The sequence below is a fragment of the Bubalus bubalis genome, chromosome 17 (genome assembly GCF_019923935.1).
Source record: "Bubalus bubalis isolate 160015118507 breed Murrah chromosome 17, NDDB_SH_1, whole genome shotgun sequence".
NCBI classification, from domain to species: domain Eukaryota; kingdom Metazoa; phylum Chordata; class Mammalia; order Artiodactyla; family Bovidae; genus Bubalus; species Bubalus bubalis.
Window position 1 is genome coordinate 27,721,730 of NC_059173.1, and position 18,967 is coordinate 27,740,696.

Sequence of the window (18,967 nt, forward strand, 5' to 3'; positions counted from 1 at the left end):
AAAGGCCCCATGTCTGCCGCTTCCAACTTCACCCCCAACCCGCATCTGACTTTGTCCAGGTTACCCCTACCCTTGGAGCAGCAGTCAGCCCTCAGTGCTCATGGAGTGTGACCCATCAAAGTACTCAGCAGTGCTGGTCCCCTTGATTCCCAGGATCAGACACTGGCCTGCCTCACCTCTCTTCTGGCTACTCCTCATCTCCTGGTAGACTGTCCCAGCTCAGCCAACCTGTCTTTTCCCCTGCACTCACTCCCTGGTCTGGGTGAGACCATAAGGCTATGTGGGTTTCGATAGCATCTGCACGTGGGTCGCTCCTGCTATGGGCTCAACTATGTCCTCTTAAAAGCTGTGCGTTGAGGAGACTTCCCTGGTGGTCCAGTGGTTAAGAATCCACCTTGCAATGCAGGGGACATAAGTTTGATCCCTGATCAGGAAACTAAGATCCCACATACCAAGGAGCAACTAAGGCTGCATGGCACAACTACTGAGCCTGCACACTCCGGAGCGCGAGTGCCCCAACTGGAGAGTCCATGTACTGCAACAAAAGATCCTGCATGTCGCAACTAAGACCCCGTGCAGTCAAATAAATAAATACTTTTTTAAAAAAAGTTGTATGTTGAAGACCTAACTTCAATGTGACTGTATCTGGAGAGGGGCCTTAGGGGGGTGATTAAGATTAAATGAGGTCACCGGGGGACCCTAAACTAATAGGACTGTGGCCTTACAGAGGGAGAGACACCAGGAATGCTCAGGCACACAGAAGAAGCCATCCGCAAGCCAGGAGGGAGGCCTCATCAGAAACCAGCCATGCCAGCACCTTGATCTTGGTTTTCAAGCCTTCAGAATTGTGAGACAATGGATTCCCGTGGTTTAAGCCCTCCAAGTGTGGTACCTGGTTAAAGCAGCTGGAGCAGACTCACACAACTCCCAGTGTGAGTCTCCAGCATGGACTCCCCGACCAATATTCTAGCCAACCCTCCAGCATGCACTGTGCCTCAGGACTCTTGCACTTGCTGGGCCTGGAGCTCCCTCCTTCAGATCTCTGCAGGTCACAACCCCATCCTTACTTTCAGACTTCACTTAAAAGTCACTCCCTTCCTGGGGCCTTCTCCGGACACTGGATGGAGATGCCAGTGCCTCTCCCCTGACACTTCATCCTTCTGCCTTATTTTGCCCCCTACCATGTATTCATGTTCAGTAGTCTGTTCAGTTTGCTCACTGCGTTCAGCAGAATCGTGGACCCCAAAGCTGTTCACATCCCAGCCCCCAGAACCTGGGAATATGTTAGGTTACATGGCAGAGAAAATTAAAGGTGTTCATCAGCTGAATTTGAGCTGGATTATCCGGTGGGCCCCTGTGATCATAAGGACGCTTAAAGGTAGAAGAGGGAGGTGAAGAGGAGAGTGGGGGTTGGGATGTGACTTTGGGGGAATGGCACAAAAAGGCAAAATGCTGCTGGATTCGGAGATGGAGGCCAGATATGGATGCAGGATATGGGTGCTGAACCCCAGGAAAGGCAAGGAAACAGCCAGGAAAAGCCTCCACAGGGCACCCTTCCCAGGAGACCCATGTCAGCCTTTGACCTGCAGGAGCCTGAGAAGAAGGCTTTCATCACACACCTCTAAACACACTGTGTTCTTGGACCAGGACGTCTGCAAGAACCAGTATTTCTACAAATTCCATGATCTTTCTGTGAACAGCACAACTACATTGCACTCCAGTGTCAAAAGCATTAACTTGTTACATAAAAATGTCTACAATATATGACTATTTTGGTAAATTCCCGTTGAGATTTCTTCCATTTTTAAAGAAATATACTTAGAGGCTCATGAACCAGCTGTGACCTGAGCCTCTCAACCTCCAGGAGGTCCTGTCTGGCAAGTCAGTTCACACACAATTGGGACAATTAGGACCTCCCCTCGTCCCAGCCATTGTCCCTCTGTACCAGCCCTGTGTCTGGCTCTGGGCACACATTGCCCCTCTAGCCTTGAAGCCAAGCCTCACTTCTAACCAGGGTGGAAAACCCAGGGAGGAGGAAGGGGTTTACTCTGGGCCAGTCAGGGGCTACTGGAGCAGCTACCGGGGCCAGGACCCATCATAGGCCAGGCACCTGTAGATCTTATTTCTCTGGCACACTGCTAGGCCTGGGGAAGCATATTAAGAGCCATTGTACTTGGGCTCATTTACTTAAAAATAAAACCCAACAGCTGAGGCTTCTGAGCAAGGCCCCTCTCTGGAGGACTGGAAGGTCGAAGGTCGCTGCCTTGAGCCAGGCCAGACGTGGATAGCAGGAAAGCGAGGCAGGGCGAGGGGTGCTGGGGAGTGGCCTGGGGTGTGTTCAATGCTGCTGCCTCCTTCTCAGGACCCAGGAGTCAGGGCTACATCTGCACAAGTGGGTTATTTTATTTTTATTTATGTTTTATCAGACTCGGAGCTTCAGAAAGCCTTGGAAAGAGCACAGATCCAGAGTCCAGCGTCTCCCGTCATCAGTTCTGAGGCCATCAATCCACAACCCTAGGGGAGACCACTTTCTAAGACCAGGTGCTACAGCAAGGAGCCTTGAGGGCCATCCATGACAGCAACCCCACACTGGTCTTTCCTCCAGCCTTCCTGCAGTATCCATGTCTCTGTAAACCACTCGATTCATGTTACTTAATAGCCTCCTTTAAACTGATGAGCTTTTGAATTAAGTGAATTTGCTTCTTAAATAAGTGAGGTATTGATACGCAAGATAGGAGACCTCTATCCTTTGCCCAAAATGTTAATCAATAGAAAATGAAACAGCATTTGGCTTTTAAATCTAGCTGGATACACAGCCAGCCAAGGATGCTGAGCCTGGGGGTGGCTCTAAAGGTAGATAGGCAAGTTCAGAGCATGCAAGAGGCACGTTGCCATTGAATTGAGACTGTCTTGGTATAGTCAGCAAGGTCAAAGAGGATGCATGGGGGACAGCCTTCAGGATGGCACTCTTCCTGTGCCCAGCAGGATCCCGAACTTTGAGCAGTGTGGGTTAGCCATCACACTGGACACAAGGATGACCCCCTTCACTCAAGCCAATTCTTTTTGCCTCTACACGGTTCTGCTGAGGTTGGTGTTTCCATCATCCCCACTTTACAGATGCGGAAACTGAGACTAGAGGGGGGTGACTGACTTGCTGAGAGGTGGAGCCAGGTATGAACCCAGCCAGTCAACCCCTATGTTCTAGACAGAAGGCAGGGATCTCCATGGGAGTTTTCTGGCCCCCAGGGGACACTTGACAATGTCTCATGCCGTAGCTGAAGGTGGGAGCAGAGAGGACTGCTGGTGCCTAGTGGCTGGAGGCCAGAGATGCTGCGCAACGGCTTACCAGCACCGTACCACCATGTGCAAAGGTTACCTGGCCCAGATGTCAACAGCAACATGTTGAGAAGCCCTGACTAGGGACCCCAAGGCAGGCCACAGGCTGGGCAGGCCAGAATCAAGACTGTCCTGTCCCTCAGGTGGCTGGAGAGACTGTGTGTTGTCACTGCTGTCGTTTCGGTCCCTCAGATCTGAGTGAGATCTCAAATGCGCTTTATAAATCCAACCAGCTAGACAGAGGCACAGAATTCCATGGTTGCAGAGGAAGTCCAAGCGTTCCTGGCACACAGGACATTTATGGTGTGTAAGCACGCCTTCCTAAGAGCACAGTCCCATGTCCTCCCTGATAGCCACACACCACTCTCCTCCTTCATAGCACTCACGTAGGTTGGGAAGATCCCCTGGAGGACGGCATGGCAACCCACTCCAGTATCCTTGCCTGGAGAATCCCCATGGACAGAGGAGCTTGGCGGGCTACAATCCATGAGGTCGCAAAGAGTTGGACTGAGTGATGAAGCACAGCACCACTCACGTGGGGCTGGCCCCTGCCCAGATGCCCGTCCCTGATCCCTTCACAGCTCACTCACATCTGAGTTCGATCATCATAGAGGCGCTCCCCACCCACCCTTGGTGTCAGTCTCCCAGCACACACAGCCACTGTGGTCCTCTGGTGGTCAGAACTCAGGGCATCATGGTTACATTCCCTTTGGAGGTTCCAGGAAAGGGTCCTTCCTGCCTATTCCAGCCTCTGGAGTTGCTGGCATCCTTGGAGTCCTTGGCTTGTAGACCCATCACCCCAGTCTCTGTCTCTGCCTTCTATCTTCTATGTCTGTGTCCCTCTTGGTCTCATAAGGACAATATTGTCCTTATAAATCACTGGATCAGGGCCCACCCTACTCCAGTACAACCTCATCTACGTACGTCTGCAAACAGGGTTACATTCTGAGGTTCCCGGAGGACATGAATCTGGGGAAATGCTATTCAAGCCACACCCCATCTAAAGTGGGACCCCGTCCCACCCACCCAATCTCCATCACTCTTCCTCTTGGTGGCCTTCCTTTCTGTCTGGAGTTGCCCTGTTCACACCACTCATTGCTCACCTGCCTTCCTCCTAGGATGTCAGCCCTGAGAGGCAGGGACCTGCATCTCCTTTGCTCCTACACCCTGACTCAGCATCAGGAACATATGAGGGGTGAATGATAAGGATAAAGGAGATACTGCCTTCATTCCAGAGAATGAGAGAGCTTCAGCCTGCAGAGCAGTTTCCAAGGGCCCATCTCACCATGAATCGGCCTCTTCCCATCCCTCTTTTGACACCTGGCTATCCTCCCTTCAGGGGTACCTGTGCTTTTTGAGAGCAGAACAGAAAAGCTGACCAAAGAGCAGAAAAGCTGTTCCAAGAGCTGGATCCCAGGCAGTAATGTCCCCAGTAGGACATGGGATATGGAAGTGAATAGAGACTTATTTTTGTCAAGTTATCAGCCAACGAAGGATAAACTGTCCTTTCAGAAAATAGTGCCGAACCTCTGAAATATGCAAATTGCTGAGCTGAATTGTAAATGCAATCACTCAGCCCTGGCAGGCTCCCAAGGTGAGGGTCACGGTTGGCCTGAGTTATTCCTAGAAGTGGGGCCCCCGCTGGATCTGCAGAGTCTCTGGATAGAGCCAGCCCCTCCAGAGTGAGGTCTGCTCCTCCCAGGGGAATTGCGTGAGGGGTGTTTATCTCAGGGTGAAGCACCCCTGCCTCTCATCGCCCCAGATGCCAAGGCCCAGGACTGCACAGCGCTAACCTCTGTGACCAGAAGTGGCTTCGGCTGTTCTGATATGGGTGGTTGGATGGGGTCACAGGCAGACCAGCAGGCAGAGGAGCACAGGCAAAGAAGGGGAAAAAAAGCAAAACCAACATGCTGTTAATCTTCTCAGGGTGAGTGAAATGTAATTGCACGCGGCTCCCATGTAGGAGAATGGAAAAAGCCATTCGTGTCAAAAGCCCCCTCGCTGGCTGTGGTTGTGTAAAAGCCTGGGCTCTGGTTGGGAGCACCATTTTTTCACTTTCTGTAGTAAATCAACAAGACTGGGGGATGTGAGACAGATGCAGGGGGAGAGGCCAGCCAATTAATGACTTGGGGTGGGGGCGGGGGTTGGGGGAGGAAGTGGCCAACCAATTAATTGCTGCCATTCTGAAGCAAGACCTGCCAGGACCCGTGATTAAATCCTGAACGAATGGCAACTATTTCTCCGGCCACGGTTTGACTGCTGGGATCAGCAATGCAGGACGTTTTAACTCATAAAGCAGATTCGAGGAAGATGGAGGAGATTGATGAACTCGAGCTGGAAGGGCCTAGGAACCAGCGGGGAGCTACTTCTGGAATTAAAATTCACAATGACTAGGGAAATCTTTCCGATGAAACACACATGCCCAGCAAGTGGAATATCTTAGGCATCTTCAAAACAGAGCTGCTCGTGCATAGCAAAGGGCTTGAAAACCCTTCTTGAGAAGTCAGCACCTTCTACGCACATGGGCTCTCAGGAGTGGGCAGACTGGGACAGGCATACCACAGAGGTGAGGAGTGGTCCAGAGGGGCAGCCAGCCCCTCGCCGTCCCCAGGAACCTTCCAGGCCCCTCTCAGACACCCACCCCACCCCTCCTCCACAAGGCTCTTGTGCAGGCTCCACCCACCTGGGGCATTCATCCTTTGGTCACTGGAAGGGCACTGATCGGGCATCCACCCCATGCCAGGGTTTGAGGCACTTGCTGTCCTCACATGGCTTGTGCTCTCATGTGATATTTGAATTCCCACGCCAGGTGGGGACTGTTTGGACACCTCCCCAAATTCAGCTTCTCAGCTGTGACACCTGCCTACCACCAAAGCAAGCACCACAGTGCAGGAAAGTTCCACACGGAGGGGTTTGTTCCCTCTGCGGCCCAAGGGGCCAAGGCAAACACAGGGTGACCTCCTGGCGTTCTCTCCATCTGCCTCCTTCTCGCCTCTCCCCAGGCACCTCCTGGTCTCAACTCCAAAATTCTTCGATTACTAAAACTCAGGGTGGGGACTCCCCTGTCAGTTCAGTAGTGAAGACTTTGAACACAGGGGCTGTGGGCTCAATCCCTGGTGGGGGAGCTGAGATCCAACGGAGGAGAACAGAAAAAGCGATTCAAGTCAAACAACCCCCTCCACACCTCATGGCCAAAAAAGCAGAAGGTAAAAACAGAAGCAATATTGTAACAAATTCAATAAAGACTTTAAAAAAAAAAAACACCACTCATGGTGCTCAGACTATTGTTAGGATTTCAGCTTCCTGATCTGGGCCCCCTCCAGTGGATGGAGCCTCAGAGACAAGTGCCCCTTGGCAACCCGACAGCCACTTCCCCACTCTTTCCACCCACTTCACCCCTCATCACATCCCCTTAAGCAATACTCTGCTACAGACCCGGGCTTCCCAAAATGTGCAGTCAGAATCCTGGGAGGACCAGCACGTGGGACAGGGTTGTTGGCAGAAAACGAACACAGCGTTAAATAACATTGACTCACACCGTGAGACTTATCCCCTCTTAAAGCCTGTCTCAATAGCCTGATTTCTTCAAGGAGAAAGTCTTGGTTTCATGTCAATATATCCCCCACACTTGAGAATCTCCCTTCTAACAAAGAGAGGGCAGGTTTCTGGCTCAGAGCCTCTGCTGACAGCCCTGTCATGCTGGAATTAAAGAGCATGATTTTGTTTTCATTACATTCATTTGCCTAGTCCCCTCCTGCTTACGGGTACAGTGGTGATTTGCAAATGTCTTTTTACATAAATTTATTCTAAACAAAAACAATTAATCGTTTAGAGGAAGATCCACTCACTCTCTCATCCAACAAATATTTCTGGAGCATGAACTGTGTGCAAGGTACCACCCAAGACCCTTGGCATTAGAACTGTGAATAAAACAGACAAAAATTCCCACCCTCAGATGAACGATAGAACAGGTGTGGTGCACAATTATGGCAAAACCCAGTACCAGTCTTATGTGAATTTCTTTAGTTTGAGAGAGCAGGGCCAGCAAGTACCTCTTCCCAATGGAGGTGAAGTGGTGTTGGCAGAGCTGGTGGGAGGCGGGCCCCACCTGAGATGTACAAGGCCATTACCCAATAGACCACAACTGGACCTTCTGTTATTTTAACTTGAACTTTTGATAAGTTAAGAAATGTAGATCATTCTAAAGCAAGTATGCTTCTAGCAGCCGCCACAGCTAACTTCCTAAACAACCTTGAGCAAACCCTGCTGTCTCGCCGGCCCTCAGCTTTTCCATCTGTACAGAGGATACATGGCTTTGACCTCTGATTGTGAGGGACTTGGGCTGGTTAGAGGGTCAAGTTAGAGGGAATTAACACACATGTTGTCTGAATTTTAAAAAGCAGCCAACCAACCCAAATGGAAACCTCCCCCTCCCATCCCCAGCTCGAATTCAGCTTCTGCTCCTAAGAGGTCATAGAAGGCAGAAGGGCTTGAACGTATGACCAACTGAATGGGATTTCCCCTCCCTTCTCATTGAGCTTAAAGTGAAATTGAAAGTTGATTGCTCAGTCCTGTCTGACTCTTTGCAACCCTATGGACTGTAGCCCACCAGGCTCCACTGTCCATAGAATTCTCCAGGCAAGAATACTGGAGCAGGTAGCCATTCCCTTTTCCAGGGATCTTCTCAACCCAGGGATTGAATCCAGGCCTTCTGAATTGCAAGCAGACTCTTTACTGCCTGAGCCACCAGGGAAGCCCACTGAGCTTAGAGGTTCTCCAATTCCACCTTCATAAGACTCACTGTGCCAGTTGCAGGCATGAAACCAGGGATGCTGTACTTGATGTGCAGTTTAAGATATTTGGAAGGATAATTTTTGCCTATAAACATTTTTTCTTGCCTTGAGCACTAAACTTAGAAGCAAACTCTCATGTACATACAGCATGTGACTACACTGAATTTCCTTAAAGAAAATCCACCTCCCCCCTCCAGGTCCTGTGAATTTGAATCTACACACACCATTAATAAGTCTTTGCTGAGTCAACAAGACATTTCAAGTAAAAGGTACTGGACCAGCTAAAGAAAAGCTGTGGGGGGTATTGGGGAGGATGCTCTGCTTCTGGGCCCTGCTCCCCAGGGACAATCTTTCCTCCCCACCAGCTCCTTCAAGCCAGGAGAAGTGTTTCTAGGAAGCAGTCAAGGCAAAGCAAATATAAGCAATAAATTAATTTTGTTGGGGTTTCTCTCTCTCCTTTCTAAACTCAGCTGAATTGGTATCAGGTAGAAGCTCCTAGGAATCCATATCCTATTTCTTGGATCTAAAACACAATAGACACTAGTGTAAAGGGCTGTGGCTTGCCTCCTCTGGGAAGCATGCTCCTTGATGTTCTTCAAAATCCTTTAACAGAAGAATCTGTGCCAGTTTGAAGGGTGAGCACTGTTTTCAAAGGGCTTCTTGTGAACAAAGGTCAACCATTCCTGCACTGTCCTCTCCTTAGGGTCCCACCCGGGCTGAGTGCTAGATTGGGGCTCTCTTGTTGTGTCCAGAAACAAATACTGAGTGACCCCTGGGTAAGATGCTATGCTAGGCACATGGTCTGAGATGGGGATGCAAGATAAAGAGTGGTATTGGTGGGAGAGACAGAACAGAGATTGGAGAGAGACAGAACAGTTGGGCTAAGGTATGGGTAAAGAAAGGAGAAGACAGTAAAATTGATAGGAGGAAGAGATTTGGTGAAGGGGTGAGGGAGAAAAGATTTTAAAAAGGAGAAAGGGGTGGGAAGAGGAGTAGGAAGAGAGAAGAGGGGAGGGAGGAGGAAGAAGCCAGGAGAAGGGAGGGGGAGAGGCTGGGGTGGGCCTGGGAATGACACTCCACTTTCCCAAAACACTTCATCATCCCCCATCAGTCAGTCAAAGGTCCTGGCTTTTCCTGCCTCCGAGAATCCCAGCTCCTTCTCACCTTGATGTGGGGGAGGGGAGAGAATGGCTCTCAGCGCTGAGCTGGCCGTCAGGATGTTACACAACCCGACGTGCTGCCAATGTTTTTATATAATCCTCCACTTCTCCCCATAAAACAGACCATAACACCCTGGCAAACACACTTCAATAAAGCTGTGTGCTATTACCGGGGCACACTGCCTTCCTGGAGATGAATCACCACTGGAATGGTCAAGTGACAGCTGAACTAAACTTTTCTCCCCTCGTGGTTTCAGCTGAATAGGGAAGATCAGAAAAGCCAAGCAACCCACCAGAACTACCTCCAGACAAAAACCCAGGAGCTCAGGGGTGGTGAGAAGGTACTTGGGAAGTCAGAGGATGCACTACTCTCCCAGAGAGGGTGGGCATGGCTGCAGATAGCTCCCATATCCTGGGCATTGGGAACCAAGCCTCGGGTTCAGAGCTGCTGCTCCAAGGCCGGCTGGGCATCCAGAAGGAAATCCCAAGAGGACCTCCACATTGGACTGAGTGATGTGTGGAACAGGCCCCGTCTATGCAAGCTGGCTCCCAGACAGCTCTTGCTGGAGCCTGTTACTGACGCTTCCTAAAGAGCATTGCCAGGGGCTGCTGGTGCAGAAACCAGAATAGCACAGGACAGAAGGGGAATGCCTACTAATGGGGTAAACATAAACTTTCCTCTTTCCTTCTTGCACACTGGCACAAGTAAGCCCAGGGAGCAGCAGTTGCTTTATTCTGCTCTGCTGCAACCCAATGTGGAAAAGTACTCCTCCTCCCCCACCACCTAGCTCCACATTGGCCCTGACCCTCCTTGACTCCCACGCTGACCCTCAGGGTGACTCACATCCACTTGGGATGAAACAAGGAGCCCACCTCCAGGAGCCAGTTCCTGTAGAAGCTTCCAAGGACGCCAGGTTCCCAAGCACCATGGCTCAGGGTCCATTTAGGTAATTAATATCTGCCCAGCCCCTGCCAGGACCTAGACTCTATTTGTCCATGAGTCACAGGTTCACAGCCTCATACTCGGCCCACGGCACTTGGTTGATTGAGCCCTGAGCATCCCCAGGATAGGGAACTGAACAGCTCCAGTGGTTGGGGCATAACTCTTTGCAACCCCGTGGATTGTAGCCCACCAGGCTCTGTCCATGGAACTCTCCTGGCAAGAATACTGGAGTAGGTTGTCATTCCCTTCTCCAGGGGATCTTCCTGACCCAGGGATTGAACCCAGGTCTCCTATATTACAGGCAGATTCTTTACTGTCTGAGCCACCAGGGAAGCCCACTTTTCTCCACCAACATCTAAAGAACACCTCTGAAGGGCAGCATAGCCATCCTGCCTCTCTCCACTTCTTCCTCAAAAGAAGGGAGTGAGTCCAGGCTTAGCCCTGATGCCCCACAGCTCCTGAAGCAGCACGGCAGACTCCCTTGCTCCTAGATCTGGGCACTGCCTGCTCTTAACACAGGTCCTACAACCTCTAGAAGTTCTCTCAGTTCCTCAGGGAACAGGGTGGAGTCCCTTCATGTGTACTGGTGGGTTGGGGTACTCAAGTGTCCTCTGGGCACATAAGTGTATGCGTAGTCATTCAGACCAGCATCCTCAGCTACAGAGAGGCTGTATTCCCATCTGCCTTCTACCTGATTCACTCCCCAAGTAACAGGAAATCGATCCTAGCCCTGGTTGGCCACCAGGTCCCTGGGGTCCTCGCAGGTTGTAGCGCCAGGGACACAGTTCAGCGTCCCAAGCCCAGAAACAATTCTTCCCCCACCCACTCTCCCAGCCTCTTTGTCCCGAGCGGGGCGCTGGCTCAGCTCACCATTCAGCTGGTTGTAGACTACCTCCTCCAGGTGGTCGAGGCGCTGCAGGATGGCTTCGCGCTCCGCCAGCGCGCCCACCTTGGCGTGCCGGCTGCGCACCCGGCGGTCGGCACTGCGAACGATCTGCACCAGCCCCTCTGAGCGGTCCTGCAGGCGGCAGTACACGGAGAAGAGGATGATGCCCACGAACACCAGGATGTTGACCGTCAGCAAAGTTTTGATCTTCCTGGCCACCGCCATGAACGCGGTTGGAAGCTGGGGGCTGCCTCACCCACGGGGCATCCCCGTGGGCCCGGTGGACACAGGAGCCTCCGCCTGGCCCGCTGCTTCGGGGACCATGAGCCAGCCCAGCTCACCGCGGGCTGCGGGCTGGGGGTGCTGAAGGAGGGGGGCTGCGGGCCGGGAGCTGCAGGCAGGGGCTGCAGGCGGATGCTGCGGGAGAGCTGCGCGCTCTGCCGCCCGCGCCCGGGAGCTGTCCCTTCAGCACCACCCGCGCCCTCTCAGCGCGCCCCTCTGCCTCCCGGGTTCCCCACCAGCAGGGGCTGCCCGGGGCCGTGGGCGCAGGGGGCACTCGGCATCCTCCTCAGAGGGGCGCGGCCCCCTCTCAGGGGCGGCGGGGAGGGCCTCGGGACCCGGAGAAGCGAGGGAGGCGCGGGCCGGCAGGCACTCGGCTGGTGTGCAGCTCCTGCCCGCCCCGCAGCCACGGCGCCGGTGCGGAGTGACGCGGCCGCCCAGCTCATCAGCATGCACGCGGGGCCCCGTGCCCGCCCCCGCAGGCCAGCCCCTCCGGGACCGCCCCCTCAGGGACTACCCCCACCCAACCCGACCCGGTGGGGCGCAAGGTCTGGCTAGCGCTGTAGGCGCCAGAACCGGGTGGGGCGGGGCGGGGCCTCGCGTTCAGGAGACTCAGTCCAAGGGCGTCCCGGCGGGTGCGGCGGGGCGGAGCGCGCGAACAATCTCTCCACACGCCCCCTCCCCAAACTTGACCTGCGGAAGCAGGATCTTGGGGAGTGAGTGTCTGGTCAAGGCAGTGTAGTCTGCGTGGATGAGCAGGGGTAGGCGGGAGGGGAGGCTCTTTGTGAGAAGGAAGGGGGACAGTAGGGTCAAAGCCTCCTTGGTGGTTTGTCTCACCTTTCCCTCATTCAAACTGAATCAACCCCCGGCCTCCCTCCCCTTCCCTGTCTGCAGGGCAGAGGGCTGGGAAGAGCTGAGTCCAAGAACTGGTGCCCCGGGCTTGAGAGTCCGTGGTACCAAGAGACACACAGGCAGAACCGCAAAACCCACTGCGGGACGGGGGAGGCGCAGGCTCTTGGGCGTCCGGTGCTCCAGGACGCGGTCCTCAGACCTCAGGGAACAGCAAACCTGGCTGACCCCGCCTCCACGTCAATCTCTAATACAGCCTCAAACCCGCGTTTTATAGGTGAGACAGCCGGGGTTCAAAAGAGTAAAGACCCAACTTTGGACCCTGAGCACCGAGAAGGCAGGAGGCTCTATCTACTTCACACTTTCTCCCCAGTGCTTGATGCTTGGTGCTCAGTAAATATTTGTTCAGTGAATAAATGCAGGAACATTCATTAAGAGCTGGTTTCTGTTGGTCGCTCACTACAAAGAGATGAATAAGGACCTTTGGGCTTCAGAGAGCTCTTGGGGTGTGTGTGTGTGTGCATATGCACATGTGTGTATACATGTATGCATGTGTGTCTCTGTGTGTGCACTTGAGTGTGTTCTCCTGTGTGTGTCCATGTGTGTGCATTTATGTGTTCATTAGTGCATTTGTGTGCATCCACATGTGTACATGTGTGTATTTGTCCGTGTGTGCATTTATGTGTGTCCATATATGCATTTGTGTGTATGTCCATGGGCATGTGTCTATGTATGTGTCCGTGTGTGTGTGTGTGTATCCATGTATGAGTGTATAGGGGGACTTCGGGGGTCTCCCAGCTCTTAGTTCAGTGTTCTTTTTGCAAACATGCATTTCTAGACTTCAGCCATACCAGTCTATCCAACTTGGAGGTTTTGTGCCCCTGGGTAGATTCTCTTGAGAGCTGTAAGATTCCTTACTCCTCTCCCTCATCAAAACTCTCCTTTCTTTCTCAGGACATTAGTCCAAGAAATTCAGAGGACCATCACCAGGAAGGACATAGCCACTGGGACTTGAGGCCAGCTGTCCACAAGGTGCTCACCAAATAAATCACTTCCTTTGCGAGGAAGCTGGATTCTGTTTTCATCATCATTCCAGGAGAGTCTCACAATGCAGCAAGTTAGATAAACACTGGTCTGTTTTTGATAAATAGCCATTCCCCTGTCTCTCCTTAAGAAATATTGCGTTTTTCCTGTTTATAAATTGCCAAGTTCTAGGATGTCTCCCCATTTTACAAGGATGGCTTTTGGAATAATAATACAAACAGTTAACATTTATGCAGTGGTAAGATTTTGCCAGGCCTTGTTCTAGGTCCTTTATGGCCATTAACTGATTAAGACCAATAGCATTACAGTACAAGCTGGCGTGATCTAATTAAACTGTGAGGAAACTGAGGCACCGAGAGGGCAAACGCCTTGCTCAAGGTCACATCAAGGGCAAAACATGGATCCGGGCTTCAAGGCCAGACATTTTGACTCCAGAATCAAATTTATTAGCCACTGTCACTCAAGAAAAAAAAAATGAAGCACTTTTCATTGTATGTCTACTGAATGTGATGTTAAAGTCATTTTGCTGGAGGAAACATAATTTTGTCCATGTAAATACTCTGCATTCTAAGGTTTAGTAGGATATGATGCATCCAATATGCATTAATATTGGGTGACATTTCATTTGAAATATAACCACACTGACTTGGGAAAGTTGGGGGAGGAGCTGCTATGCAGGGAGGAGAATGCATATAGTAGGCTAGCAACCTGGTATTCACTTGATTTTGTAAAATATACTGAATATATTTTAACTATGAGCTGTGCTACCAATAATGTGGATCTGAGGCAGGACCACGGAAGGAGAAGCACTCCACCTCCTTTCCACCACCACTGTTTTCCCTCTGACAAAGCTCTGGCCTCCCAGGGTTCCCTCAGATGCCAGGCCTTCAGAAGCTGCAAGGCCAGAGTGCTGGTTTGCTGGCCTGGGAAAACCCTCACTGGTATTCAGATACCACGTTGGAAGGTATGCATGGGACTAAGCGAGTCTTGTGGTCACAACCTTGAGGAGCATGAACATCATGCTGGTGCAGACCACAAGAGGGTGGAAACATGGAAACACGAAATGGCCCCCCCAGAAGGGGTGTGCTGGGTCCTCTAATGTCCTTGAAGTCAGCCTACCTTGAGATAACACTAGGGTCTGAACAGAATTCACTCTGAGTTGGGCCTTGCCCTTTCGTGGACCACAAACTGAAAGTCGGGACTCACTGATGATTCTTTCCTGGCTCATGGAGAGGACAGGTCCTATTCAGGATTCAACCTGAGTATATGGCATGCTGCGTTTTATTATCTAAAAGTATCAGTCAGGAGAGGCTGGGTGATGTAGAAACAAATGCCCAAATCTCAACAGCTCAAACAATGGAGGGTTATTTCTCAAACATGCTTTACATCTATGGGGATCAACAAGGGTGTTCTGCTAACTACTCACTTCAGGACCCAGTCTTCAGAGAGTAGCCACCTTGAGCATTGCCCACAGCTGTACAGAGGGGAGAAGATGGCTCAGGAGGGCCTCACGAGGTCATTAAACACCCAATCTAAAAATGATGCCTGCTATTTCCACTCAAAATGTATCATCCAGAAAGCATCATGTGGACCACCCAGCGCAAACAGCTGGGATAGAAGTGAAATTCTACTGTGCTCTTGGAAGAGGGCAATCTGGAGATATTTGGGTAAAGGGCGCTCACAATCCACACAGCAACCTTCCAGAAAATCAGGATTTTATTCCAACCTCCCCTGCAGCCACACTCCCAATCACCAAGCTCCCCAGGGTAGCAATGCATGATTGTTGTCAAATTAAAATTTAAAGCAACCATTTTATAGAAGAGAAGATGAAGGTGGGAAAGAAATATGTGGTGAATTTTGGTTAAGACCAGATTCATTGATGAGGTTGGATCTCAGGCGTCTGCTCCCGAGCCAAGATCCTCTGAGAATTGAAATTTGAGCTTCTGAATCATCGTGGCTCCTCCCGGTGGAGATTCTCAGCTGGCAGTGGCCTGAGGTGAGGGCAGAGGTTGTGCGGGCCAAGTTCTCCCTGAGTGATTGACCTCCAAACACTGAGCTGCAGAAACACCCCGACAGCTCCAGTTCATGCAGAGATAAAGTGGGGAGTTAATGACACCCCGGGATTCCAACTTCAGTCCTGCCTTCCCGACTGAGACTTGACTAGATTTGACTCTAGGAAGCTTAAAAGAGTCAGCAGAGGGCTTCCCAGGTGGCTCAGTGGTAAAGAATCCACCTGCTAAGGCAAGAGACACGGATTCGATCCCTGATCCAAGAATATCCCATGTGCCGTGGGCAACTAAGCCCGTGTGCCACAACTGCTGAGCCCGTGCTCTAGAGCCTGGGAGCCACTACTGAGCCCATGTGCCGCAACTACTGAAGCCTGTGTGCCCCAGAGCCCACGCTCTGCAAAAAGAGAAGCCACCACAATGATAAGCCAGTGCACTGCCGCCTGTGCAGCAGCAAAGACCCAGCACAGCTATAAATAAATAAAATTATTTTTTTTAATGGTCTGCATCAAAAAATCTTTTAAAAAAATCAACAGAGATGTTGGCAGTCTATTCATTAGCACAGATCCCCTCTTGGATGCCCTCCCCATGACAGCTGGTAGGCCCACAGCCCATTAGCTACACAGATGGACACATCAGTCCTCGGGCAGGTGATACAGGCTCCCAGTGGGCAGGAGAGGCAGGGAGATTTGAGATCTGCAAGCCAGGCCACCACCTGCCTTCTCCGGGCAGAATGGCCACGTTTCACTGGGTCAAGAGAGGAAAGAAGCACAGGACGACAGGAAGGTGCATGTAAGGGGAAGGGAGGGAGGTCAGAGGGATATGTGAGAGAGATGGAGAGGGAGAGAAAGAGGGGGAAGGAGGTAGAGAAAGATTTTGCTGGGAGGTGGGGAACAAGGAAGCGTTAATCCGAATGAAAGATGTTGGGTACTGTTTTCTGCTATCTTTTCTCCCCAAGGCATTCTAAAAGGGTGATAGAATTTGTGAGTGTCCTCACAGCTGAATCACCTCTGTCTCTTGGGTCCCAAAGCTGACCCAGCTTCACAACTGCTCCAGCAGAATAGCATCGTCTGTTTCCCAACAGTAATTGTCAGCAGGTTCAAATGTCTATTTCTCACTGGTATCACACAGAAAAAAACATCATCTGGGAGACTTTCAGTATCTGACTCTTAATTTATTTACCAAACACGTGAAGAGTGTTTGACCACATGCCAGATGCTGGTCCAAGTACTGTACAAAAGGCACTCACTTAACTCTCATAGCAACCCTCAAAGAGAGGTGCCATTATGCCCATTTTGTAGATGTGGAAATAGAGGCACAGAGAGGTTTCATAACTGCCTAAAGTCACACAGATATTAGAGATGGAGGTGGGATTCAACCCAGGCCATCTGGCTTCAACTTTTAAACTCTATACTCAGCTGCCTCTTCTGCCCGTAAAGTACCCTGAAATATATTCTTTCTTTTGCCATATTGAAGGTTAATCTCTCCTGTTTCCTACTGACCCATGATGCTAACTTCACGATGTCCCTTCATCACAGAGGCCTGGGCTGTTGAATCATTACTCCATCAGGGTATTCAAACCACCACCAAACATCAGCTTAAATCCAGAGCATTCAGTCTCTCAGCACATGTGTCTACAACCAAGGCAGGACTCACAGGATAGGCTCATCTCTGAGGCTCCTGTTGGCATTAAGCAGTGGAATGGGGTCATCTGAAGGTTCGTTTGCTCAGATGTCTGTAGTTGTGGCTAGTGGTTAGCTGGATCTGGGCTGGACTGCCTAAGCACCATGCTGGCCCCTCCTCTCACACTGGCCCCTCTGTGTGGCCCGGGGCTTCCTCACAACATGGAGGCTGGTCCTGAGACCAAGACTTCTGAGAGGGCCAGCCACACCATCTTTCGTGAACTAGCCTCAGAAGTCACACAGTGTTGCCTCTGCCACGCAGGTTCAAGGGAAGGACACAGACAATATTTCTTTGTGGACACCTGGAGAGGGCTTCTCCATAATCAGTCTGATGAAATGTCTCTTGCTGCACACCTCCCAGCTGTTGGAAGGAGGTGGCTCAGATTCAGCTGCTTGGAGGACTGACCTCTGGTGGGTCCAAGAGTCTCATTTGAATGGGAACGACTCTTGATTGCTTTTAGGTTTTAGCAACTGTACCACCTGAATAGGTGAGACGAACATCATAAACCCTGGGCTGGTGTCTCAGCGGGGCAGATGGTGTCAGTTGCTACCCAACCTCCTTTCCTCCTCTGATGTAAGAGCAACAGCAAATGCCTCTTGGCCACAAGTACCTATTTCAGACCAAGAAGTAAATCGTGATTAGTTGAAACCAACCCTTGATAGGTCTATGATGGTCTGTGGTCTGAATGCTGTGTCTCCCCAAAAGTTCATGTGTTGAAATCTTAACCCCTACAGGTGATGGTATTATTAGAAGATTTGGCCTTTGGGGGTGCTTAGGTCATGAGGATGGAGCCCTCATGGTTGAGGTTAGTGCCCTTACTAAAGAGGCCCCAGAGAGTTCTCTTGCCCCTTCCACCAGGTGAGGGCACAGCCAGAAGTCAGCAGTCTGTGGCCCATGAGAGGGCCCTCACCCAGCCATGCTAGTGCCTCGATCTTAGACCTCCAGTCCCCAGAACTATGAGAAATAAGGGTCTGCTGCTTATAAGCTACTTAGTCTATGCTATCTTGTTATAGAAAGAACGCACCAAGACAGGTGGTCATATTAGCCAATTGTGGCCTAGAGTGTAGACAGAAGTCTGCAGGCTGCAGCTTGTAGAAAGGATTTCCTTCTCAGTTAAAAGGCACTGATTCTATTGATCTGACCAATATTCCCCTTGCCCCTTCCGTTGTCCTTTCTGGGGCTCAAATGTGATACATGGAGGAACAGCAGCCATTTGGTGACCATGAAGCTACAAGCATATGGATGAAGGTCAACATCCATTAAAGAAGGCAGAACAGAAAAAATGAAGGAGGACGGTCCCTGACAGCATCACCAAGCAGCTCCCCAGGCCTGGGCTGCTTGCCTGTGGAATCTTATTATGTGAGACAAATGAACTGCTGTGACTTGAGCCACTATTAGCCAGGCTTTCTGCCCTGCATTCCTAGTTGACACACCTAACAAGCCGCTCCACAGTTTGGGGCTGGCTGAACCACTCAATCATCTACCAAAGCACAGCTTCTGTGGTTGCCTGACTCATTAACCCCCATGGGCATCTATCATCCTCCCTGGAGAACAAGGGTGATGCATCTTCCCATTCTTGGGTTGTGAGCAAGGAGCTTTTAGCGACTGTCACTTGCAAACCCAGCACTTTTAACCTGGATCTGCCCTGAGCACTCATGGCCTCTGCTCAGAGTTGTGTGCAGCCAGCATCTTCACTTTGCCCAGGATACCCAGAGCATTCCAAGGCCAGAAGCTGCAGGCAGCTTGGTGCCCTTGTTGTGAGAGAGGCAGCAAGGGAGCTCCCCATGAACTTGGTTGGCCTTGCCCTCAGAGCCAGTTGAATGTCCTGCTGGTCAAGGAGGGGAAACTTCACTTAGGTGGGAACAGTGCTTCAGGCTCTGCCAGGGCCCACAAGGCACCACCCCCTCCTACCTATGCCCACCTTGCATGGGCCTGGCTCTGCCCACACCTGCTTCTGTCTGCCGGAGCCCCTCCTGTGGTCCATGCTG

The 18,967-nt window shown here is 51.3% G+C and overlaps 1 protein-coding gene across 2 annotated transcripts in view; it reads right to left on the reverse strand.

Annotated features, from left to right (window-relative positions):
* GALNT9 (polypeptide N-acetylgalactosaminyltransferase 9) overlaps positions 1-11,796 on the reverse strand; it is a 118,658-nt gene extending 106,862 nt beyond the window's left edge. The window contains exon 1 of one of the 2 annotated variants that reach the window (XM_006045542.4): positions 11,103-11,796. In XM_006045542.4, the coding sequence (XP_006045604.1) occupies positions 11,103-11,343 (241 nt within the window). In that variant the 5' untranslated portion in view covers positions 11,344-11,796. The remainder of the gene's footprint in view (positions 1-11,102) is intronic. The other variant, XM_006045543.4, reaches the window with a different exon arrangement.
* Positions 11,797-18,967: the final 7,171 nt, after the last annotated feature.